Raw genomic sequence first — 27,350 nt, forward strand, 5'->3', positions numbered from 1 at the left:
TTGGAGGTCTAGCCCGTGGAGGGTGAGGGGATGGGGCTGGCTATCGCCAGGTATGGTGGCGGGCCTTATAGCAGGCGGTGGGGACTCCGGGCTCCTGAATGTGCAAAGAGAAGAGCTGATCTGCCCACATGAACACCTGTCCAGAACAGTTGCATGAGTGGGAAAATAAACTTCTATCACGTTGCATCATTGGATGTTTAGGTCTGCTTGTTACAGCTGGAAGCCTTCCTTGATTAATATAGACAATGGAGCTAGTTGAACACTGCAATTAGGAGTGATTTCAACAGAGGCGTGGGGACAGGCATCATCATGTCAGACTGCAGGGGTTGAAGCATAAAACAGAAAGTGAGAACTCCAAACTTTCCAGAAACGTGGCTGTGAAGCATGGGGAATGTGAGGACAGAAAGTGGGAAGGCAGAAATGGAGGAGGATGGTCAGGAGAGGATATTTCTCGTTTTTCAGACAGAAGTACAAAGAGAACATGTCCCTACAGAGGAGGAATGACCAGTGGGGGAGGCAAAAGAAACAAGAAGAGAATCAACATAGTAAGGTTCTCACACAAAGAAGAAGACTTAACAAGAGACCTGGATATTAAGTAAGAAAAAAATATTTTTATATTTTAGAATAGAACCCAAGAAAGATAAGCATAAAATAAAACAACCAAGAAATAATGCGTAAAATGCTATTATGTATGTGGAAAAGTTAATCCGATATGTAGATATTTACTTCTGTATTTCTAATACCTGAAATGGAGCTTAGGGTAGAGCAGGTACTCAATAAACATGAATGAAGTAACTAGGAATGGTCATTAAGAAGATGGCTCCAGTTTGTTTCCTATAGTTAAGAGTCTCTTAATGGCTTGTCTCCCTCTCTGATTTCTTCTTATTTTATTTTTCCCTCCCTTCCCCTATGATACTCTGCTTTGTTTCTTAAATTCCACATATGAGTGAGATCATATGATAACTGTCTTTCTCTGATTGACTTATTTCGCTTAGCGTCATACCCTCTAGTTCAACCCACGTCATTGCAGAGGGTTGCTGGAGGGGAGGTGGGTGGGGGATTGGGGTAGTCGGGTGATGGGCATTAAGGAGGGCACGTGATGTAATGAACACAGGGTATTCTATGCAAAGGATGAATCACTGAATGCTATGTCTGAAACTAATAATATACTCTATGCTAATTAATTGAATTTAAATAAAAAAAAAAGAAATGTCTCCAAGAGGAATCTCATGCTATTATACAAGGAGGGAGAGGCAATGAGGGTGTTAGAGTACAGACTGGCACAAAGGAAGAAACGATGTGTATGTTAGATTTCTGATGCTGCGGGTTTTAGCCTCATCACGGGGGACTGCGGACAGCCCATCAGGGGTTCTGTACTACAGCAGATCAAGGAGCAACCACAGGACACACAGAGGTGCATTCCCATCCTGCGACCTCCTTACTTCTTCCCTGGGCCACCGCTAATGTGCCTTCTACTGCTCAAGCGACAAAAAGAGTCTGAAAACCTACAGTTCTTCCTCATTCCCCACTGAACTGGTCTCTCTGCATGGACTAAGGACACTCGTGGACTTGGGACAGTTTTCATAATTGAAGCCAACTGGAAGTTACTGTAGGCACATTTTCAATTAAATGAAAGCACTGGGGGATCTCTAAAGAATGTGGTTTTTATAAAAACCGGTGTCAAAAGGACCACTGGTGTTGGTGCCCACATCACGTGAACGTTGTAGGCATAAGCATCTCGGGGTGGCTCTTTCTTTCATTTTTCCACTTTGCAATAAAAACTCTGTTTTTCAGTTAGGCTCATTCTCAGCTCCCCCGCATGGAGATCTGGCCACGTGACGAAGACTTGGGCATATTTAAGCTCTGCCCTCCTTTGCTCTTTTCCTTTCCAGCTCCTTGGAATGTGGACAGAGTGCCGACCAACGCCGGAGAATGCACAGAGACGGTGAATACTGATAGAAGGAGCTAGAATCCCTGCTCTGGAAGGTGTGACGTCGGACCAGGACCGTTACACTCTTGTGTGAGACAAAAGACAAAATAGAGTCTGTGGGATTAGCTCATGTCTCATCTCGGGATTCTACAAGATCCGGCTGAGAATTCACTAGAGGGTAGAAGAGCTTGCAAGTGGGGAGAGCCTCCTCGGAGGTGGTCGATACACTGGGTATTCCTCATCTTCCAGCTCCTGAAGCATGGGGAGTGAACTACCTATTCAGCGTGACCATGAACTCTCTAGAGGGTGGGGGTTGCAGGGACTGGTGTCTTCAGCACCACTGGCAGGGGGACACACAGACTCCATGGCAGGGGTGGACTGACCATGAGCTCAAACAGCTTCGGTTTCAGACCTACCCACTCCCTGGACTCCTTCCAAGGTCTGTGCAGAACTGTATATTCACAAAGTGTACTCTTCTTCTTCAACCAGACTTCCAAAACTACCCGTGCGACAGGGACACAAAATCTGCATCCACCCTGGCTTATGTGCAGTGGAGCATCAGAAGCCTGAGGCTGATGGAGAAATCAGAACGGTTAGCTGGAGGAGGCCAGGTCCAGGCCACGGGCTCTCAGCTGGGAGGCGGTACTTCTGAGCAAACCACACCACGGCTCCCATGAGAGAAGGAACTAGAACATGAGCATCTCCTGAAAGCAGCGTGGACCAATGCCAGGCTACAAATGCACCGGGCAGGCTTGACTCTGCTCTCCTCTCTTCCTCCTTCCCTGCCAGAGCCTGGTGGGTGGGTGGCGTTGGGACACGGCAAGAAACAGCGTAGGTGAGGGGGAGGTAGGGAGAGGGAAGAAACTGACCACAGTCTTCCTGCTCAAGCAATGAAGGCTTGCATAGACATAACGTTATCCCAACTACTGCCATCCACTGAGAAATGGGGGGATACATTTCAGTTAATTGCTTAAAGTTCGAAACAAGAATGCTTGTAGACTTAAATTAAACTTTGTGAGTTTTCTAGCTCCTGATTCAATCCCTTTGCCCTGCCTTTTGTCTCTGGGGTATTTTCGTAGGCTTTGATTTAAAATGTTATGGGTAAAGCCTTGTGGAAGAGCAGAGGCACAGAGGAAATGTTCAGTCTGGGTGCTGTTCTGCAGGATTGCCAATGTGGAGATCCATCCCAGGAACAGCTATAACTTAGTCACTTCTTGTTTAGCAACTGCCATGGGCATCGATTTCCACTTTTGCACAATTGATTTTTGCTTCTGCTCCCATTTGTGCCTTTGTTTTTGGACAGATATCATATGATGAGCGTCTGAGAAGTGTCTCAGAGAGGTCAGGGGACCTCATGAAGGAAGACCTTATTTGTCGATACAAACGTCAACAAGCAAATGCCTGGATTTATGGAGGAGACAGTACCATGGCTGAGTTTAACCTCTGCCTTTTTGTTTTTTTACCCCAACTTGACATCAAGTGATTTAGAAAAGAAAGAACCTGAGGAGTTACCATGATAAGTCTTGAAGACACCGGACTTGGGTTGTTTTAGAATCTGGCCGAAAGTCTTTGTCCTTCCAGTCATCTCTTGGTGAAGAATTTTCCGGCACAGTAGGAAGATTAATAAACTCCTGGCAAGCAATTTCCTTGATAAAATGATAGCTCTATATTCAGTGGTTTAATTTATGTCTATATAGGATTTACTGCTTCTCCATTGCCATCTTAGATACACACAAAGCAAAAATCTATTAATTCTCAAAATGGCAACATGCAAAAGCCCTTTTCACCACAAAGCTTAAAGATCAAAACTGTGAATTTTGACCATGTAGTGTTTTTTTTCTTGACAATCTTTCAAACCATCCGTCCAGTTCTCACTGGGTCCAGTACTGGTTTTTAAGTGTCCAGCAGATGAGGGTGATGAAAGGATGTTAAGCATGAGCCCATGACTTCCGTTTGCGGGCATCAAGACTGCGGGTCCCTCTGTGTGTAGTGGCCTCTGAAAGCAGTGAAAAACAACACAAGGTCCGTGTCCATTCTCTCTCATCCTCTATGGTTTGGACATTGGAGGAAATCTGCAGGCATCCCTCACCTACCCATAATTACTTATTGATTTCTTGTTTTGTGAGTGCGGTGGTGGCAAGAGTCAATGAAACGAATATAGCAGCAGTAAGAGAAGGGAGCCCTGTGTGAGACAGGCCGTGAAGGGCATGACTCCTCTCCTACCCAAGCTCATTAGTCACTGGCTGAATGGCGCGCGCAACCTGAGAGTCTATCCTCCTGACAATAAAAGGAAGGACATTTAAAGATTAGTTTTATGTTTTGTTTCTTTCATCCAAATGGCAAGAGTGAATACAATATCTCTATCCAGAGAAACATGACCTTACTCGGTCTCAAGCGCAAGCAGCTTGGCACTCTTTGAGACACCAGCTCACCGTGAAAGATGCTGATGTTTTGGGTGGGGGCCACTATAGGAGCACAGCTATACAAACACTAGGCAATGAATATTTGTGGAGAAGAATTAGTCTGGTTTCTAACCCAGATGACTATCAGCAAGAGTTTGATTCTGACATTTAATCTGGGGCTTTGATTTGACTAGAAAAACTGTGACCCTCTACTTGCCAATAGGGACTGCCCTATCCCTTTCCACAGTAAATTTACAGGGTCTGTTTTAAGAGCCCAGCATGTTTTCTCAGCAGGAAGTCCAGGCAGAAGCAAGGGAATGGAAGGACAGACATTAAGTCCCCTCCTTCCTGATCCCCTTCTTTTAGTACCCAGTATTCAGAGGCATTTTCGCTATGGTGCCCTGAACCTTCCTGCTACCTCTGCTTCATCTCAGGATACGTCTGTGCCTCAGAGGACAGAGCAGGTCCACAGTACCTGGAGATCCATACTGTCTCACTGAGTAATTATCCTGAGGAGGGTCCCCTGGCATCACTGATGGCCTGGAATGACTCCAGGTTGCTACTGATGCTTTTCTCAGAACCCTCTGGGGTAGTCTTTATGGGGCAGCCTTCCCAGCTGAGCCCCACTGAGATCCAGAGACCAGCACGTGGGCCTGAAGGTTCAGACAGACACTGGAGAATAACAAGGACCTGCTGTGCCGAGCTGGGGTCTAGGAACGAGTCCCACATGAGACAGATGTGATGGCAGGTGGCAGGGAACCACCTGGCTGGCAACCTGACCGAGGGGCCAGCTACAGCCAAGGTGGGAATTCATCGCCAGCCAGTGAAATATTCAGGCTTGCTAGCTGGAAATCTTTATAAAGAGGTTATTTTGCCCCAATGTGAGCACAAATACGAAGATCTCATTTGCATTTTTAATGATTAAATATTAATACAGTACTATTTAACTATAATTGAAGAAAGATTTGGATCCAAAGCCTAAAAACAATGTGCTAAATCTCATTCAAATCTGAGTCCCAGTGGTAAACAAGCTAACGTTTTAAGTGATGGCTAAGTAAATAACACTTGAAAGCAAAACGGGCCACATATATTTTAAAGCCAAATCCTGTTACTGAATTTTGTGTTCAGGAAGATACACCAAATTGGTCTTGGACCTAACGCCTCTTGAAGACTAATAAAACAATGATCTCTACTGGCTAGGAATGAGATAAATTCCAATTTTCCATGTCATTAAGCTGTGTGTTACATTCAAAACCTTCAGACACTGGCAGCCAAGGCTGGAATTAGAAGTTTGGAGAACAAAGTAATCAGAAGAGTTCAAGTAAACTAAGAACTTCAATTTTTAAAAAAGTTAAGCCATCTACTTTAGTTTTGCCAGAGGGATAGATATGATTTATGTCGTTTTCTTCATTCCTATTTTCTAGCATATAGTAAAGCAGTCTTTCTCAGGCAGGGTTTGCTCATTTTGCATGGAATTCAGAATTTTGCTCATTAGGAGCTGATATTTTAATTGTACTAGAGTTGGAGGCAAGTTTCATTACAATTTCTATTAAGAAATGACTTGTAATATAAGTTCATAATTCAAATCCTCCCACAATTAATATCTGAACCAAGGAAGAAAATTGTTTTCTATAAAAGTATAAATAAATCTTATCTAGATATTAAATATCACCTTCTGCTGCGATATTTTTAGCTGTAAGCTCTAACTATACAAGTTTGAATTAAAACTTTTTTATTCATTCAAAGGCCTCTACCCTCCAGTTGTTTTAGATTACTAAGGAATGACCTTTAATGCAGCTCTGGGGAAGAGGTCAGGAAGACGATTTTCAGGGGAGGTGATATAAAAAAAATGTAGGAAAAATGAAGAAGATTAGGTGGGCAAGTAGGGTGCTGGGTGGCATAGTGATGGGGCACAGACCGTGAAGAGGCTTTGGAGGGTTGGGGGAGAGGGAAGGAAATTGAACGGGGGACACAGAAGTTCAGTACAGCTGGTGGCTAAATTCGGGCAGAAGGCTGGTGATGAGCTGGGGATGAGCTGCTCCTGGAAGGTCTCACGGGCTGTGCTGAGATGTCTGGACTCTGTCTTGAGGCAAAGGGAGCCATGGGCAGGTATGGTTCTGAAAAGTCATTTAGTCAAATTTGCTTTCTAGAAAGTTCCGCCTGGCTGCCATTTGGATAGTGTCCTGGAGAGGAGGCAGCCCGAAGTTGGGGAGCCCAGTTAGGGGTCTGTGGCAGTGATCCAGAGGAAAGAAGCCACTTTCTTGGCCATGACCATAGAGAGAAGTGGATGGAGGCTGACGTGTGGGTCTTTCTGGGGGGTTTGGATGCAGACACGTGAAGGAGAGGTGATAGCCAACAATGGTTCCTGGGCACGGGTTTAGGTGAGGGAGGATGCAGGAAGAGGACTCGAACCCAGGACAGTAGGCCGGTTTGAGATCTGGTTTGGTTTGAGGTGCTGTGAGAATGTGAGTAGGTTAACTGACAGGTGCCCAGATATACAGAGAAACAGATTTGGGAGAGTCGTAGACGTGGGTGGTAATTGAAGCCAGGGGAAGAGGTCGTGTGTGAGATAAGAAAGATCTAGATACAGAACCTGGGGGGACGTCAACATTTGAGAATGAACAGGAAGACGGGCTCAAGAAGGATGGAGAAGCAGCAATCAGACAACTTGAGGTGACTCAGGGGACAGTGATGTCATAGAAGTCGCCTGAAGATTATTTCTGTGAGTGAAGCGATTTTACTACATCATGTTAATAGACTAGAAACATACAGGATCGCAGCAGGGCCTCTTATCAGGGAAACATGGCATGCTCTTCACTAAGTCAGGGCTTGAACTCAGGTTTGTTAACTGCAGTCCTAGAGGTCTCCGTGATCCTCACTAACACTAGTCTTCGGCACAGTTGACCTGCACAGATTAGCACTGCATGGAATAATAGCATTCAATTCTCTTCTAAAACCGGGGCAACTTGCATTGTCATTAATGGCCTTCCTATAAAAGCCTACGTAATCTGGTTTACTTATACCCCTGGAGTGCAAGCAGGGGCACTGGAGAGGCATTTAGGGTTTGGGGGGAGGGAAGGTGGAGAAACCAAGGGGGAAGAGAGCTGTGAAAATGTGGAAGTGAATAAGGATGATGGTGATGATGATGACAAAATGAAAACCTTGCATCCAAACATCCAGCTGCCTGTGGACAGGATGGCAGAGAGCATTTGGCAGCCAAATGGCATGAACAATGTTTCAGAATTAACAGCAGGAATTCCTGTTGGTATGTGACTTTCCAGTTTACAAAGCTCCTGGATGATGCCTGTCCCATTGGGCACAATCAGCAATCCCACTGGGCATGTGTCATGGCATTTACTTCACGGTTGAGAAAAGCAAGGGACAGGGATGGGACCGATGGGGAGATGCCTGCCATCTCCATGAATGGATGGTCTTTGACACCAGGTCTTTGACACCAGGGCTGAGGAAAGTTACAGACTGGTACCCAAAGCAGAAGGCAGGCATCAAGGAGGCCCCAACCTCCCAAATTCATAGGGCTCTGAGGACATTCCAGATGCTCCAGCACATCTATGAGCACTGACAGTGAGACCCAGGGAACCAAAGGTCTACCTGCTGTCCATCAGCAGGAAGGCACCACAGGGCTGCCCAAAGTCAGTTCCTACCTGATAGGCAGGGAAGTCTCAGGGAGCTTGCCTAGTCATTCTGCATCTTGAATCTCTGGCCATTGATTCTAAGTCCTATGCTCTTTGTAACTGACCAGATAGTGGGATGAGCCTCCCAGGCACTACGTTGCTTTCAAGCCTTGTTAGCAGTTGAGTGTCCAGCACCAGGGAAGCATAGTGTCACTCTCTTTCTTCTGCTTGAACTAAAGTTGGAGGAATATACTACTCATCTTGGGGTGCTACTTTACAGAAAGGATCTGACAAACTTGCATGGGTGTAGAAAAAAGTGAGGGTCTGGTGAACTTTGTGGAAATGCTGATATATTAGAACCGAGCATGTCTGGCCTGAGCAGGGATGACCTCGTGGAGACAGAATGCCTAGCTTCAAACGCAGAAGGCTATCACAGATGAGAAAAATTAGACTTTTCAGAATGGCATTGGAGGGCAGAAGTTGCTGATAAAGACATTTTTACTTAATGCAAGTAAGAAGTTCTGAATAACCACAGCCACTCTGAAATGGAATAATATGCCTCATTAGACAGTGAATACAACAGAGATTAAATGTATTAGAACACAAGGAAAAGGCTACTGGAGCTGAGAGTGCCTTTCTTTTTTCAGTACAAGAACCACCTTCCTCCTGCCATAAAGTTTAGCAAGAATCCTGGCTGCCTACTTCTCCCATCCTGCCTTACAGCTGGGTTCGGCCATGCGACTGAGTTCTTGGTCCTGAGATATGAGCAGGAGCTCAGCCCTTTTTTGTATCACTTGCTTACAAGAACATCACTTGCCCTTACTTCCCCTCTCTCTCTTTTCCTGCGGGCTGGAATGAGAGATAGATGAGCTAGGGAGCTTTTCTTACAAGGGCAAGGACAAGGCAAAGCAACAAGATGGCTCCCAGGATCCCCTGCTGGTCCGGGTCACCTGCCCAACTGGGTACAGTCCCATGAGTGGGAAGGAGATACTTGTTCAGTTTGAACTTCTACATTTTTGAGTCTTTCTGTTAGAGAAGCATAGCCTGTATCCTAACCAATGTAACTAGTTCTGGGAGATGTTGTACAGATTATTAAGGTATTATATAATAGTTTGCAAACAATGGTTTCTGTAATCTTATAATTCTATGTCCCCTGCCCTTGAATTTTGTCTCCTTTTTTCCAAAACCAGCTCTCCCGACAGTCCTCAGCATGGTCAAACATAAGCACCCCATATGTCAGTGACCTCATTTTCTTAAAGTACAGAGGTTCCCAAAAGTCAAGAACTGTTGACCTCCAGCTTCTTCTCCATCCCTATATCAAGTCTGCTCCTAAGGGTCATCTTCTTTTCCCTTAGAAAACAGTCTCTGGAATGATGCAGCTGATAAAGAAATTTTAAAGTTCTATTTGTGATTATCCAAACTTAAGGACTGGTTAAAAAAAAAAAAAAGGTGGTGCATGATGCATGTGATAACAGTCTTCTGCAATTATTTATTTTCCTTTAGGGGAAAAAAGTTAGAAGTCCAGGCCTCATTGAAGTTGAAGGTTCAGATAACACAAATATGTTTTGGCTCGCTATGTCTCAGGAATCACACAAAATTTTTAACTGGTCAACACACCCAGTCGGAAGAATATTCTGATTTATTAAATGTGTCTCTCAAAGTAAAATAAAGTCATTGAGCTAATGAAATGAGATTCTGGCCTCTGTGCCTGAGTCCTAGGAGGAAATTAGCCAGTGACAGATGGACCTTTAATTCTGTCCCATAGATATGCCATTTTCATTTCAATTTCTCTCTCCCTACTCATGTTTTCCTCTTATGCATAATGCCCTTAAGCCGTGCCTCCTAATTTATGCAAACTCCATGTATTTGAGATTTTGCTCTATAATTTTCCTACCCTAATTTATCCAGTAAACCTGTAGTACATATTTCTGAAACTAATGAAGTTACCAGTAATTATTCCATATTTCATTTTTACCCACATTAGCTGCTTCCCTTGTCTTATGTTTTCCCTGAAACTCTTCTTTCTTTCTTTAAGCCTATAATAGATATTTAATAAACAGATTTGAAGCATGGAGAATTAATAGATACGGATCAGACATTTTTTCAATGATATGTAAATTGTCAAGGAAGAACAAAAAGGAAATCTATTTCCCCACTGATTAACAACAATTCATAAGGATGAATGAATTTGGTCTTCTCACCAAAGGAGTTTTCAAAAAGAAAAGCTTTTGTGAATTTTGAGCTTTGCTATCATGATATTGAGCATAAAGGTCCTCATTTCATTTCACAACTGCATAATTTGGAAATTATTAAGAACGGCTCTTTCTCCACCTTTTTAAATCATGGGTCAGCTAAAAACATCACCATGGGTCAATTGAAAACATCAGCATCGGTTTCTCCAGATCATCCTCCTTGAATGTCCTCACACGAAACACATTTTAAACCATCTTTAGCTCTTGATTTTTAGCTCTATTAAATTCCTGTCAACACATTCTTTCCCTTCATGAAAATAAAAAGACAATTACACTTTCTGAACCCTACTACCAACCTAGAAAAAAACTAAGATGGAAAACTCATACTACCATTCAATAAATAACTTGTCAAGTCTCTAAAAGCAGTTTCCCTTCAATGCACATAAGTAGGGGAAGGTGTATTTCTGCAAAGGACTCTTCAGGATCCAAAGGAAAGTGGAGTTTATTTGAGGTAGTAATATTTCATCAAGCTTCTGGAGCCACTGACTCAGAACAACCAGCTCCCTACTAATTTATAGCGTGTTCTTCGTGTCCAGCTGCCTGTTGAGCCGAAGGATCCTGTCCTGGGAGAGAATTCATTTGGCTCCTGGAGGAGTCCACAAAGGAACTAAGTAGGGATGCTGGGATGTGAATTTCAAGCAAAACAATATATAACCCAAAACTTGAGAGAAGGGCTTATTATAACGTGCAAAATATTTAGAAAAGAACATAATCCACCTACAACACTCCCAGAACACTATATTTTGCCATCTCTGTTCCAACTTAAACATTCTTGCTCTTAGCAAATAGGAAAATCTTGAAGGAGAAATATATAGGTTAAACTTTGTAAAAAAAAAAAAAAAACCGCAAAGTAATGAGAGCATAAGGGAAATAGAAAGGCCTGGGGGAAGTCCAGAAACAGACTATAACTCAGTAGAACCAGTGATTAAATATTTACTTTTCCCCACCAGCTTAGAAAAAGACAGGTTTTCGCTCTGGCAAGATGGGTCCTGCTCTCTGTGTTGCGAACCTCTTGCTGCGGTCCCGCATGCCCAACCCGAGACTGGCAGGCAGGGGTTGAAGGCAGAGTGACTTCAGCTCACTCTCCTCCTCGACGCAGGTGGTCAGGGGGCTGCAAGGAGGTGCTCTGAGGAAGTCCAGGCCCCTGTCCCAGTCCCGCTTAGGCTTTCTGAATCCCTACCAAGACCCAAGCCTATGCTGTGCTCCCTGTGGACGAGTGATGTGCTCTACGCCTATCTGTTCCCTCAAATCTATCGTGGGATCATCAATCATTTAAACTACCCACATGGGCTGGTCCGGTCACGATAAAAACCACTCTGGGATACACTGTTAAAAAATTCTCCCCTTCTAACCAAAAAGGAAGAGTTATACACCCTTTATTTAGCATCCCTTGGAAATGAGGTATAGAATCAAAGTGCCTAGATGTGACACTTTTCCCTGATGATTTTATTTTTAAACCTTTTTGGGGTTGAACACCTCTGTGAAATGTATAATATAAACTCCCTCCCGTCTCCTGAGAGTGTGTGGGACAAACATGCAGCTGTCATCAGGAACATCAGCCCTCTCTCTGTGGGCAGTGACTCAGTGAGGGTCGGGGCTAGGCATATAGGAGAGGCTGTTGGGTCTTCTCCTCGTTCTTGGGCTGTGATACTTCTCGGCTTCCTGAATTGCTTTATATATATACATTTTTTCATCTTCTCTCCAACATTATTGCCAACACCTATCTATGCCTTTTTTTTCCTTGGCAAAATCACTCAGTTCATTAATTTTTAGTCTATTGTACAATATGGACACTCAGGAAAACAAGCTTATTTTCTTTTCTGTAAGACAACCTAGGGTAAGACCCTATGAACATGGGTCTGCCCAATCCAGAAGATTCATGGATCTTAGTGTCTGTCCAGGGGCACTTAGTGACCCTTCTCTTCTGCTTCTTCATTGATTGTCTTGCTTTATTTGCGTTTCAATCCCTCAGACTGTTGGACAAGTCCTTTCCATATCTGTGATGCACCTTGTTATGACCCGATATTGGGTCTTTGGGATCAGGGCCTGTGTGAACCATGAACCAAGAAGGTAAAGCAAACCTTACCTTTTTGTAGAGACTCCTCAGATCTCTGTACTGCCACATGCTGTTTAGGACCTGAGATGCGGCCTTGACCACTTTTGGAGAGTGTCTGATAAAGAAAAGACAAGACGTGTAAGGTAGTGAAGTAGGGTAGCTGGGCTTCAGACGGACGCTGACTCATCAGGAATTTACAGCATTTACAGGAATACACGTCCTTATGGCCTCCGGCTCTTTGCCTCTCAGCTGGGCAGAAGTGCAAGGGACGGTCTACCAGTCTCCAACCTTACTCTCCTCAACACAGCCACAAGGGCAAGTGACAGGAATGCCTTCAATTTGGCAAAGGATTTTCAAAATGCAAAAGGAAGAGCAGGACCTTGAGTCTGAATGCAGATGTAGTGGAAGAGAAAGAAGAGAAAAGTCGTGATCAGTAAGGGCCAGAGTTGGGAGTTTTTTTTTTTAAAGGTTTTTATTTATTTATTTGAGAAAGAGACAATGAGAGAGAGCACATGAGAAGGGTTAGGGTCAGAGGGAGAAGCAGACTCCCTGCCGAGCAGGGAGCCCGACGCGGGACTCGATCCAGGGACTCCCGGATCATGACCTGAGCCGAAGGCAGTCGCTTAACCAACTGAGCCACCCAGGCGCCCCAGAGTTGGGAGTTTTAATGGCAGTGTGTGTGACACCTGTGTGGTAAGTAAGAAGGAGAAAAATATTCATTTTCTCAACTGAAGCAGGAGGGCGTATAGAGCGTTGGCTCTCCGGGCCTGCATGATGAAAGGGAGCTGCTCTCCATTTGCCCAGGGGGTTGGCAGCGGGAGAAGAGGTGTGCACATTCTCTCTCACACTTACATAGAGGAATGCACAAGCCCCGTGTACAATTAAAGTTCCATCCTGTGGACCACAGTGAGAAACTAAAACCACATAAACCTTCTGACTGTGGTTCTTAGCATTTCCTTGAGTCATGGCTTTAAAATCGCTATACAATGCTAGCTCAGTATTTCGACTTTTGGGTCAGTGCCCATCTGTGTCTCAAAACAGACACGAGGTCCATAAACCAGTGTTGAATTAATCTGATCTCCTTGGAAGTGATTCTGGCCAGTGGTGAGGGAAACTGTTCATTACCTGTAGATTCTTTATTCTAACGGCTCGTTCCACAGCCAGCAGCACAACGCTAGTGGTTGCCAGGGACGCCGTGGCCTGTCTCAGAGACTGGCATGTTTTTTTCCTAAAGGGTCAGATAATAAATATTCCCCACTTTGGGGAGACATATGGTCTGGATCGCAGCTACTCAGCTCTGCAACTGTAGCACGAGAGGCGTCATAATAATACATCAGCGAGTGGAAGTGGCTGTGTTTTGAGCAAATGTTATTGACAAAGGCAGGAAGTGGGTGGGATTTGGCCCCTGGGCCATAGATTGCTGACCCCTGGTCTATGTGTATGGTGACTCCTGGAGTCAGGCAGGACGTAACCATTCGTGAGGACCCCAAGGTGAAGTCCACCCTGAAGCTGACCAGTGCTGCGGCCACCCAAGGACTCCCAGAAGAGAAAATCTGAACTGAGACCAAAAATGCCTTTGAAATAAAATGGCTTTTGAAATAGAAAGTGAGCAGATGGTGAGATGGGCTGAGGTTGAGGCTGGATTCAAGAGCCAGAGTAAGTGGCTGTTGTGAGGATGTGCATGTTGTAATGGAATGATGAGATGTTAATACATGGTCCATGACATGTCTGCTACGTTCCTGGGTCCTCAAGTTTGCAATTTAGACCAATTAAGTTTAAGGTCCCTTCGTCCATTTGCTTACTGGTAGCATTAACAATCATTCTTGCTATTTTTATTGCTGAGATGGAATTCGACTTTGGCTGTGTTTGAAAATACTAGTTATATCATGTATTTTTAGTTTATTTATTTATTTATTTATTTATCACTTTTGGTTTTCTTTTTTTTAAATTTAAATTCAATTAGCCAACATATAGTACATCATTAGTTTCAGAGGTAGTGTTCAACAATTCATCAGTTGTCTATGTCATGTATTTTTAAAGGAAAAAAAAATGTAGAGTCCTTATAAATTTCAAAAATTTTTTTTCTCTATGAAAGATGAACTATAAGTGACATATGTATTTTCCTTTACTAAAACGGATCGTCGCTAAATGATTGTATAATTTATGCTAGTGTCATGCTCTAAACGTAATATTAAATTCCTTTGATTTTTTTTTTTTTAAAGATTTTATTTATTTCTTTGACAGAGAGAGACACAGCAAGAGAGGGAACACAAGCAGGGGAGTGGGAGAGGGAGAAGCAGGCTTCCCGCCGAGCAGGGAGCCTGACGCGGGGCTCGATCCCAGGACCCTGGGATCATGACCTGAGCTGAAGGCAGACGCTTAATGACTGAGCCACCCAGGCGCCCCTTAAATTCCTTTGATTTAAAGACAGAGAATTTTAGGGCGCCTGGGTGGCTCAGTTGGTTAAGCGACTGCCTTCAGCTCAGGTCATGATCCCAGGGTCCTGGGATCGAGTCCCTCATCGGGGTCCCTGCTCCGCGGGAAGCCTGCTTCTCCCTCTCCCACTCCCCCTGCTTGTGTTCCCTCTCTCGCTGTGTCTCTCTTTGTCAAATAAATAAATAAAATCTTTAAAAAAAAAAATAAAGACAGAGAATTTTAGATCTTTTCATGGATGCGGCCACAGGTACATGTTAATCTTATATAATCAATGCTGAACAATGCTGTTATGTTTTGCTGTATTTTATCATTGTTAGCTAGGTATTTGTCCATGACAATAGTCAAGCAACTCTTGAGGAACATATATGAATATTCATGTAGTGGTAAGGTAGTTGAGACATATTTAGTATGCAAAAATTCCTTGGAAACAGTGTAATATTTTGTTTCTACTTCTTGCTTAGTTACAAAATAGAAAAAGACTACGAATGTGTAATGAATAGTGGGTTTTAACTTCTCAATTAAAATGCCAGTATATTACAATATATAACACGTGAAGGTCAAACAAACATTGTTTTTTTAGACTTTAAAAGTCCATCACTAGATTGGTACCATAGCAACTTCTACTTGAACAACTATTACTATTGATTGAAGGACTTGAACAATTGAGTGTTTCTAATGTGACAAGTGACTATAGCCTAAGCCACAATACACACTTCCTCACTGACAAGTAACAGATGAGACGGTTAACAGCTTTTCTGTCTTACGACAAACTACAGTGACACATGCAATGCACTATTTCCTATATAATTTTTAAACTTAGGAAAAAACACAAATGTACTCTCAAAGTAGATGGATGTGGCAGAATGTCCATAATGTGTGTTTCAAATGATGTGAAAAGAATAGTTTATCAAGACTTGAAAATAGTAAGTGTAAGACTCCTATAAGAGTCATTAATGATTACACAATGTCTGATCCTCACTAAAGTTGTGAAATTAGGGGTGACTGAGGATGTCAGTTGGTGCAATTGGTTGTGTGTGTTCAGCACAGCTATTCCAAGCTGTAGGACACCAGAACTCCAGTCCTGGTGGTTGTATTAGCAAGCTACAGTTCAAACAGACTGTGATTGACACCTCACTAGTCTGACTTGTTAATAGCATGGCATGTTTAAGTTTGTGTGTATTTAGAAATGAAACATACAAATGCATCAAAATGGAGGATCACAGGTAGGCACATTTTTCCACCTGTGTTTTATCTTGCTATCTGAAATTTAAAAATCAGGTTTGAATTAAACTTATTTCTGATAATAATTTTTTAAGGACATTTTAGGGAGGACAGATTTGCAAGGATTTTGTAAATTAACTAGAGCAAACTGCTATCCCTCCCCTTTCCAATTATTAACTAATCCCCAATTTCAAAAACTCTCTTTTCAATAAAGAATTTCTGTTTTGTTGAGATGTGGCCAGAAGGCCTTGGGAATCTCAGTGCTTCATGTCATAACAGAATTGAGTGAAGTGGTGAGCTTAGTGTTGAAATTCAGAATAATTCTTCTGGATTTCTTTTTTTTTTTTAAACTTTTTTTTTTCTCTCAAGATTCCATTTGTTTATTTGACAGAGAGAGAGAGAGACAGCGAGAGCGGGAACAGAAGCAGGAGGAGTGGGAAAGGGAGAAGCAGGCTTCCCCCTGAGCAGGGAGCCTGATGCGGGGCTCGATCCCAGGACCCTGGGATCATGACCCGAGCCGAAGGCAGACGCCCAACAACTGAGCCACCCAGGTGCCCCTCTTCTGGATTTCTTGAAGGGTATTGAGAAGCAGTAACAAAATTGAAGTGTAGGTGGGAGATGAGGCTATATGCAGTTATAAAAACCCTGTTTTGATCCTCAAATTAGTCATTATATAAAAAAGAGGTAAGGGGAGCCTGGGCGGCCCAGTCGGTTAAGCACCGACTCTTGATTTTGGCTCAGGTTGTGATTTCAGGGTCATGGGATCAAGCCCTCTGTCGGTCTCTGTGTGGAGCATGGAGTCTGCTTGGGATTCTCTCCCTCTCCTCAGCTCCTCCCCCTGCTTTCTCTCCCTCTCTCTTTCTCTCTCTCAAATAATAAATAAATAAATTCTTAAAAAAGAGATAAGCAGGAGAAATGGGAAGATGCCCAACTCCACCCATTTCAACACTTCTTATTAAACTTGGTGTAAATCTTGACTATTAACATTGGAAAAAAAGGTCAAGGAACAATGAGATGAAACACGTCACTATTCCATAAAGAAACTTCCAATCAAATCAGCAGACAGTTATGAGATCATCCATAGTGAAAAAAACATCCCGTTAACAATAATCAAGATTGGACAAGACCTAATAGGACCATTTTCTGGACTGGCAATGTGGATGTACACTCTTTCATGGATGGTTTCTTCAAATGATTTTTAAATTAGTTTCACCAAGTAATTTTCTTTGACCACAGGACTGATAAAAGCATCTCTTCTCTTTTAAGGCCCATTGAGGGATGTTTACTGTAGTAGGGATGCCCACACAGGTGGAAGAAATTAATATATGCCAGACCACCCCTCAAACTTTCTAGTCTTACAGTTCAGAGAAAAGAATCTTTAAACATCTCACCAATATGCACCAATATGTTGGAGTGTTTTTGTGGATGATGGTCTCATTGTGTGTGTGTGTTTGCTTAAAAAAAATTAACATATTAAGCTCCTAATGCTCAAAACAGAGAAGCATTTTAATTAGAGATTCCAAGGTTCTACTGAAGCTACATGAAGAAGAAAACTGTGTGGTCTCCTATCTATGTGGAACAGCAATTTATTTGAAGTCCAATATAATAAGGTATAATTCAAGCCAACCATCTTTCTTGTACCATTATTACATGAGTCCAATGGGGCTCCTCTACTTGATATAGAAAAGTACTGGAATACTAATACTAAATTGTTGATTAAACTTACTGGGAGGTCTCAGGGTGCTTACATAGAAACCTGAGACTTCTTTTCTAACACAATGGTAATATCCTGAATCAAATGAAATAATGAGAGAATTTCCAAAAAGTCTAAGTTTACCTCCCTCACAGCCTTTAACAACAGAAGAAAAATTATTTAGCATTTAGATGTCAAGAAATGAGGGAGGTAGGGAATGAAAAGTCAAGAAGTAGACCTTTGATAACAAAGGGTTTACCCTCTTAATCTCATTGGTTACACTGAGAGATTTCCAGGAGGCAAAATTTAATTAAGGTTTGCGAATGTTTCTGTAACATTGACAGCTTGCTGATATAATGATGCTCTGGCTGCTGAAGATATGTTTTGGTTGCATGCAGTAAGATACCATTGATTCTTAAATCAAACTGGGGACATTTCCATTCTCAGTGGTGCGGTTGCTTGGACACAGAGCCTTATCTTTCTTTATGCCACTTGCATAAAAGTCCTTCCTCACCACCATCCCCTCTGCCTGGAAAACTTCTATTCTTCCTTTAAGACGTGATTATCACTACTTCTAGGATATTATGACAGCCCCTTCCTCATTTTTACACTGTGAAGTATAGCAGAGTGCCTCATTAAATTAAACAATTTGCCCCAAATGTACAGTTAACATGGGAGGATGGTGGGTCAGCACTGAGACGCCCCCCTCCTTTTGCTCCCCCCACCCTCCCTGCATGACTCGATATGCACAGCTGAAGAGACAAAGGGCAAAAGGATGTGGACCGTCATCAATACTTGGACCTGCAACCACAAAGGAACAGCAACCAAAAGATACCTTCACATTCTCAGGTTAAGCTGCTTGTCGAGTCTATGTTGGAGGAACACACTAGTGTGTGCATGCTGGATTGTCAAGTCTATCTTACCAGGAACATAGCAGTCACCAAGTCATGAGTTAGTAATCAAATAGAAATTATCAGGAAGATCAGCTCTCATCATGGGGCGGGAAGACTGGAAACCATGTGCTATTTCCCTTCTCTTGATTATTAGCGACAAATGCTTTCCAGTGACATTCCGTAGTGTTACCCATAACCGGCTGGATGTTGGACACACTTAGAACTAATTCTACCAATACCAATTCTACAGAGATACGAGGTCACTGTCCGACTTACTTATCTCCTTTGCTTTTGGAGATGCCAACCAACTTCTCAATGCCGCCAGCATCCCGTAAGGCCTTGGCGTTCTCCATGTTCTTGGTGATCACCTCGTGCAGGGTGCAGCAGACGGCTGTCACCGTGTCATCCGACATGGCCTTACTCGCTGCGTTGTTGCTATTGTTCCCACCTGGAAGCCTGTGGACGAGGTCTCGCATGGCATATTTGCCTTTGGAAAAAGAAAGTCAAGGGAAGAGTTGAAATGAGGCCAAACTGGAGGAAGAGGGCAGAGAAGAAGGTAGGGGTAGGGGAGAAAAAGAGGACACAGGAGGCCACGTGAATGCAACATTGTCCATTTCCCATCACTGAATATTCTGTCGGGTCACTGTGAACACACACAGAGAACAGACTTTCCTCATGGTGAGTGCGTGGACTTTTGGTGCTGGACGGATGTGGGATGGAATTTCTGGGCGAGTTAGTTCACGCCTGTAAGCCTCAGCTTTTAAAAACCTGTAGAACAAGAACAATAATGGTACCTATATCACGAGGCTGTTGCAGAGATTAAATGAGTAAATGTGTGGACGGCATGTCACCCACAAGGATTACTGAGGATGCAAGACTCAGCAGGGGTTGGCTATCAGTGGGTTCCTGCTCTTCGGTCACAGAAGTCAAGAAAACATATGGTAATTCTGACATAACTTCAAAACTAACTCCATAGGAACTATGTTGAGGCCTGAGCTACTTAGCAAATAAGAGTCAGACCACAAATATGTGGAGGTCATGATCACGTACATAACTCCTGACCTCTGGCCTTTATCAAGCGAAGAGAAACATTTAAAGCAAGGGAGAGAGACTTTACAAATAATGTATAGCTAGGTGTTCTCTGAACCAGGATAACCCAATGATCTGCCGGTCTCCCTGATGGGATTTACTGTATGGCTCTACCGTATAACTTTTACTAATTTGACACATTCTTCTTTGCGCGAAAAACAAAGAAAATAAAATCCAACTTTGCTTCCTTGACTTGCTTCATTGTTATTAATCTTGCTACTCCTAACGATAAAGGTACTTATAATGACATCTTTATGGAGTACTTTTAGTTTACAAAGCATCTTGGGCATTACCAATAACCCTACAAGACATTAATTCATTCCCACCTGCAGTTTCCAATTCTGTCCTATTAATTTACTTCTGGAACTAAGTAAATGAGTGCCTGTAGCAAAGTTGGCTGTTCTTAAATGTTTCAGATGGAATTGGCATGTGTTCAAAGCTAAACTCCTTCCTTGTCTCCCATCCCCCAATCAGACATGTTTAGCTAGCTCCTGAAAGACATTTGAAATGCTTTGCCTCCATACATGTCTCTAAAGGATAGACTCTTTGGCTGTTTAATCCTCTGGTGTGTGGTGCCCGGGGGTAAGGAGGGGAGACTCAGGGCGAAGGCAGTGATATCTCCATTCCAGGCATTAATAAATAAAACACAGACCCTTGTCATTTTGGTATCTGCTCTTATCCTATGTTTAGGTGGCTTATTTTAGCTTGGACAAAAAAATGCTGATGTCTAAATTACTGAAATAGGAAAGTGTCTTCGTTCATTTGATAGCTGAGAAGTATCTGGCAAAAACGGTTTGCCTGAAAACCTCCAAATGTAGCCTATTTGTTTCCTAAAGACAATACTTAAAATAGTTTGAAGAAGATCCTTTGTGCCTGGGCAATCCTCTGAGCAACTTGCTGTATATTTGTCATTAAATCACACTCAGGTCTGGCTAAGAGTTTACTTTTGTTGAGCTCAACATGCTGAGACGTCATTAGTTCATTAACCGGCACAGACTGTCTTAGGCAAACCTGAGTTCCATGGATGTGAGAAGGTGGATGAATGGGGTCTTAAAATTTTTTCTTCCTAAGGGAAGTGAGAGAGGAAGGAAACAGAAAACTATTTCAATGATTATGCATCCAGGGGCATTCACACTCCCGACCGAGTACAGAGGACTGGTTTGTGACCTTGGACATCGCTGAGGTTGAAAGCAAAAATGAAAGGAGAAAGAAGAACCGGTTGTAGCCTTCTTCAGTTTTTGCTGTTATTGCCATTTAAAAAATTATACCAGATAAATTTGAAGGTGTGGATTCATCCTGCATTGTTTCCGAATCCATGAGCCGTGAATGAAATGCGAGGTGTCCCCGTCACATTCAGGGGGCATGGGCAACCGCTTTCTAACCCAGAGAGGCCTCTCTGACTTGCCTGGGGGGTGCTGTACAAACACTGTTGTTTTCCATGGACTCCACAGTGTGGAAAATGACAGGAATCACTACCATATATAACCAACCACAACCTGTCAAGGAAACCTATTGGAATGATTTTATTTCTAATATTTCCAATAGAGTTCACTGACATTTTACTGGACAAGTGGAGATTTTTCATTCAGTCTCTTTATTAGCCTATTTGGAAGGATATATTTTAATTTATATTTTTGACCATCCAAGTGGAGAAACAAATCAAGTAACATTATTCCATAGAGCAGAAGACCTCCAGACAAAGTTTGTTCATTCTTTTAAGGGCATACAATCGTTTTAGCCTACAATTCTGCTGCTGAGAAAAGCTGTCTTCTCATACTGGAAATGGAATCCTATCTTCATGTGAAATTTGGGTAGCAAGAATAGCTTTTTTTTTTTCTTGTGTTCATAAACTTGGAGGCTAATTGGGTGGGAGAAAAAGAAAACAGAAACATAGAATAATTACAGTTGCAAGCAACCTTCTGTGGCAGACTAATAACAGGAGTCCAGGGAAGGGAGACATTAGGTTGCTCTGGGCTTGTCACAGAAAGCTTGATATAGGAAGTAAACATTCAGGATTTGTTCTATAGGTCAGGGGAGCCCCAAGATCCACCTGATATTCCACAAAGAGAATTCTGCTGCCTCAAGAAGGAAAGTTTCAGGGGCGCCAGGGTGGCTCAATCGATTAAGCATCCGACTCTTGATTTCAGCTCAGGTCATGATCTCAGGGTCATGAGATCCAGCTCCACGTTGGGCTCCGCGCTAGGCGTGGAGTCAGCCTAAGTAAGATTCTCTCTCCCTCTCCCTCTGCCGCCCCCACTCACGTGCCCTCTCTCTTTCAAAAAAAAAAAAAAGAAGAAGGAAGGTTTCAGAATAGAAAGACTGAAGGTTGGAGAAACAGGTAGTCTTTTTCTTGACAACAAAACTCTCTGTCTCTGAACTTCTATTGAAATTGTAAGCATTACAACTCAAGGTGATTTGTGCCCATAATTGTTCTATGTCCATATTTTCTTTGTTCTCTAAATTTCTAAACAACAGAAGGAGTGAAAAAAACATTCTTGCTACCAATAGGAGGAATCTTGGCATCCCCTAGCCCCCCAAACTTTTGGGTCCCTAAGGTCTGAGATTTCTTCAGAGGTAAAAGGAGTTCACTCTCTTTAGGAACTAATTCCCTTTTTGTGCCACGGGGTGATGAGAAAAAGTTGCAAGGGGGGTGAGCCAAACTGCAATTTTCACAGACTAACACCATGAAGGGAATAAAATTGGTCTTTGTTTTTGTTTGGTTTGGTTTCAGGGAGAAATGGATAGAGGTAAGTTTCTTCTTGGGCTAAGGAGGAGAGTGGCCAGACCCCCAGATGGATGCCATATCTTCAGGAACCCAGAGGAGGAATCTTGGAGGTTCTGCACGGGCCCTGAGACATCAAGAGCACCCGGAGCCCAGCAGTGCCCCTGTGGTGCACTGGGATGCTGTGTGGATGCAAAGGAGATCATAAGCAGACAGGCCTCACCTTGGGATTGAGTCTGGCAAGTAGCAGAGGAGCTTCCTGTCTTAGGATGAACTGCTGAGGGCCACAGAATAGGCCTGTGGTATCAGCCACCCACTGCAGACTGACCCACTCCCCCTTCCTCTGGATTTAATTGGTTTAATAATAAGTGAATGGTATGGCACAGACTGAAAGTCACAGAATGATTCATGCCATTTAACAGGCAACTATAATATATCAGGACAAAAACAAGGGCTTGTGACCTCGGAGGTGGCTGAGGGTCAGGGACAGGATAACAGCCGTGATGGAGAATCGTAGGATAAAACCGACAAGTGAAATGTTGGGGGTGATGGAGGAAAGAAGATTCAGGAGTCTCTAGCTGGGGCAATGAGGTGGGTAGTGAAAACCAAGTGCATTTTACAATTTAATAATCACGGACAAGTTGGATTTCTATTGTATTTATTCATGCACAAAAAAACATGCAAAATTAGTTAACCTTATATGGCAGAATAGTACAGTGAAGTCCCATCAAGGAAAGAAGCTGCTTCATCAGGTTCCAAAGACACCTAGATTTGTGAAAGCAAAATGGATACCTTGGCCTGCCTCCATTTGCAAGAAATATGCACTCCATCATCCACTGTCATGGAATCACGTGTTAAAAAAAGAAAAGCATGCTGCTCCCTCAGATTGAAACAAAACAGAACAACTTCGCAGTCTCCACGCTACCACCAACCAACAGATCACTCTGTTTTGCTGAAGTTCCTGGTAGAAATGAACACTTGGGTCCTTTCTTCTAAGTTACTTAGTCTCTGATGAAAAGAACATTATTTCTGATATGCAATAACTGGTATGAGATGACCAGTGGAGATACTGTCATTGTGTGAATAAACTGTGTTTCCATCAATGACAGACTAACTGTAACCTTGTAACTTTGCTACCCTTGCCTCTGGGTGCACGTGTGTGTGTGTGTGTCCTTTAAATACTTGTATGTAAGACTGTTGAGCCAGTTTTCTAAGTTCAGAACCGCTGGAAAATTACAAATAACAATTATTTTCTCTTTATAATGTTTCTTTCTGGAGTCTTCTGTTTAAAGTGTCAGGCCCATGAAGGTGCAGATGGGCTCAGGAGATCTAACCAACAGTGCTGCCCAAGAAGGACACTCTTAGCAAAGCTCTCGTGCAGGCAAGGGCTGGTGGAAATTTCAGGACGGTGCAACAGGGCTCTGCTCTTGTTGACTTCTTCAGCTTCTGTGTTTTTTGTTTATGACTCTCTTTCTATTTCTAGTTCAGGACTAAGCCTATTTCTGGTATTGATTTGTGTGCCACCACTTAGTTTCCCCATTGGTGGCAGCGATATTGAGTAGTGGTTTGTGGTCTAACCATCTGTGCTCTGTAAGGTGGCAGACAATAGAGAAGTCACTCGAATCCCTTCCAATTATGTATCTCTTTTGATCACTGATAGAGTCCTTTGTATAGCTGGTCTTTGGGATGACTCAAATGTCTTAGAAAACTTAAATCTCTCAAGCCAACTTTAGAGAAAAGATAATTTAAATAAAAATGTTGGAATGGAGATCAGTGCTGGGTCAGAAACATCACAGCTCCTTTGTCTCTGAGATCTTAGCCCCTCTTTGGCTTCTTTGTTTCTGGGGCTACTAAAATTGGCCTGTGAGTTTTTGCTGAGATGCTCTAAATTTACTCTTTTCTTTTTCAATTTTTTTTTACTGTGGTAGAATATACATATTCTAAAATGTACCATCTTATCCACTTTTAAGTACACAATTTGGTGATATTAAGTAAATTTTTATTGTGCAATATCACCACCATCCATCTCCAGAACTGTTCTCATCTTGCAAAACTGAAACTCTATACCATTAACAATAACTCCCTATCCTCCCCATCCTCCTAACAGCCAACATTCCACTTTCTCTCTTTACGATTTTGACTACCCTAAGTCCCTCATACAGTATATATCTTTATGTGACTGATTTATTTCACTTAATATAACGTCCTCGAGCTTCATCCATACTGTAGCATATATCAAAATTTCTTTTCTTTTTAAGGCAGAATAATATTCCATTGGATGCATATAGCCCATTTTGCTTCTCCATTCATTTGTTGATGGGAACTTGAGTTGCTCCCTCATTTTAGCTATTGTTTATAATGCTGCTGTGAACATGGGTGTACAACTATCTTTTCACTTTCCGTCTGTTTATGTCTTTGTGTTAAGTAGAAGCTAGACAGGAGTGGTGGAAGGAACACCCCAAGGCAGAGTCTCAAGGCTCTGAAGGGGGATGACAGAGACCCGAACTAGAGGCAAGGATGGTGATAAGCTAAACACTGGAAGCCTGGGGGCACAACATCCTGACCTTATGGCTTCCAAGACCTTGGAGCTGATGAACCAAAGAGCCACAGGTGTGGAGTATGCACTCTTCTCTTCCACCTCTGCCCCAGGGTAAACCCTAGACTCATTATAATGCATTTGCATTGTGGGAACAGTCTCAACAGATGGAGGAAGGCCTCCATGACAGTTCCCATACAAACCTTGTAGGGTAAAAAAACTCCCCCTCCTAACCTGTGGGAGGAGTTTCCCAAGTGATTGGAAATAGCCTCCATTAGAGACCACCCCACCGTAAGTCACAGCTCCTGCCAGCCCAGAGAGACCCAAGAATATCCAATCCCAAAACCACTTAGGGGCCATTTCCACCTCATGGAACCTGTCCTGCTCTCCCACTTTGAGAGTGGACTTTCACTTTAACAGACTGCTCTGTGCTTGCTGCTTTCCTTCTGGCTATCTTTATTTTTTATTTTGAGCGCCAATGCCTGTGTAAATCTTCTCCTTCGGAACCCAAGGATCAAGATCTCCATCCACATGACATAGACTCTCTCTCACCCATAACATCTGGATCTAAAGTGAGTCTCCTGTAGACAGCATATAGTTGGACCATGGTTTTTAATCCATTCTGCCATTCTGTTTTTTGACTGGAGAGTTTAATCAATTTATATTTGAAATAATTAGTGGGGGGCCTGGGCGACTCAGTCGGTTGAGCGTCTGACTCTTGTTTTCCGCTCAGGGTCATGAGACTGAGCCCCTCAGTGTGGAGTCTGCTTAGGAGACTCTCCCTCTTTCTGTGTCCCTCCCCTGCTCTCTCTCTCTCAAATAAATAAATAAATCTAAAAAAAAATAAAAGAAAAAAGTTACTGATAAGGAGGGGTTTCCTTGTGTTAGTTTCCTATTTGTTTTGTATATACCTTGTAGCTTTTTTTGTCCTTCATTTCCTGCATTCCTGTCTTTTTTGTGTTTACTTGATTTTTTGGTAGTAAAATGTTTTAATTACCTTCTCATTTCCTTTTGTATATATTCTATAACTATTTTCATTGTGGTTACCATGGGGATTACATTTCATATCCAAAAGTTATAAAATTCTAATTTAAATTTATACCATCTTACTTTAATAACATATAAAACTCTATTTATAGCTCCATCCCCATCCTTTTCAGTTATGGATGTCACAAAATTCCATCTTTGTAAATGTCATAGGTCTAAAAAAATAACTGTTTTTTTTTTTAAATGCATCCATCTCTTCAATCATGTAAAAAACATGGAAAACAAGAGTTACAAACTGTCATGACAGTAATACTTGTTTTTGTAATTACCCATGTATTCACCTTTACCAAGATCTATATTTCTTCATAGGATTCTAATTAGTTTATTCCAAACTGCAGGATTACCTTTGCTTGCAGGGAAGTTCTAGTGATGAACTTCCTCAGCTTTTGTTTACCTGGGAATGTCTTTCTTTCTTCTGCACTTTTGCAATACAGGATTCTTGATTGGCAGGTTTTTTTTTTTTTCCCTCTCATCAGTTTGAAAATACAGCCCATTGCTTTCTGACCTCCAAAGTATCTGATGAGAAATCTGCTTATAATCTTATTGAGATCTTTTTTAATGTAATGAGTCACTTCTCTTTTGCTCAAGATTCTCTCTGTCCTTGTCTTTGGACAGTTTGATTATGTGTCTCAGTATGGGTCCCTTTGGTTTATCCTCCTCAGAGCTGGTTGAGCTTCTTGGATGTTTATATTCACATCTTTCATCAAATTTGGGAAGTATTCAGGCACTATTTCTTCAAATAATCTCTCTGACCCTTTCTCTCTCTCTCTCTCCTTCTTCTGGAATTTCCACAGTGTGTATGTTGGTCTGCCTGATGGTGACTCACAGATACCTGGGACTCTGTTCACTTTTCTTCAGTTATTTTCTTTCTGTCCCTAGGACTTGATGATTTCAGCTGTCCTGTCTTCAAGTTCATGGATTCTTCTGCCTGCTCAAATCTGCCTTGGAATCCCTCCAGTGAATTTTTCATTTCAGTGACTGTCATTTTCAGCTCTAGAGTTTCTTTTCTTAAATTTCCTTTTAGGTTTTCTATCTCTTTAATGATATTTCCATCTTATTGAGACATCATTAGCTTAACTTTCTCTACATCACCTTTTAGTTCTTTGAGCATCTTTAAGATAGTTGTTTTAAAGTCTTTGTCTAGTAGGTCTGCCATCTGGTCTTTCCTAGGGACAGTTTTGTTGGTTTATTTTTTTCCTTTGAATGAGCCATACTTCCATTTCTTTGTATGCCTTATGATTGTGTGTGTGTGTAAAAGTAGACACTGGAATCTAATAATGTAATCCTGGAAATCAGATTCTTCCCCTTCCCCAAATTTGCTGGGGTTTTTTTTTTTTGTATTTTGTTCTGTTTTTGATTGTTGTAGGCTGTCTCTGTGCAGAGGATCAGCCTGAGGTATAAACTTAAGGTCCTCTCAGGTCTTTTCTGAACTTGTGCCTTT

The 27,350-nt window shown here is 42.4% G+C and overlaps 1 protein-coding gene across 6 annotated transcripts in view; it reads right to left on the bottom strand.

Annotated features, from left to right (window-relative positions):
- The window catches only part of CTNND2 (catenin delta 2), an 864,616-nt gene that overhangs the window by 26,379 nt on the left and 810,887 nt on the right, over window positions 1-27,350 (bottom strand). For all 6 annotated transcript variants that reach the window (XM_081825896.1, XM_081825895.1, XM_081825891.1 and 3 more), the window contains 2 exons: window positions 18,792-19,002; window positions 12,303-12,387 (listed from right to left, as the gene is read on the bottom strand). In XM_081825896.1, coding sequence (XP_081682022.1) covers window positions 12,303-12,387; window positions 18,792-19,002 — 296 coding nt within the window. The remainder of the gene's footprint in view (window positions 1-12,302; window positions 12,388-18,791; window positions 19,003-27,350) is intronic.

Source organism: Leptonychotes weddellii, chromosome 7 (assembly GCF_054177405.1).
Source record: "Leptonychotes weddellii isolate Sample4059 chromosome 7, ASM5417740v2, whole genome shotgun sequence".
Taxonomy (NCBI): Eukaryota; Metazoa; Chordata; class Mammalia; order Carnivora; family Phocidae; genus Leptonychotes; species Leptonychotes weddellii.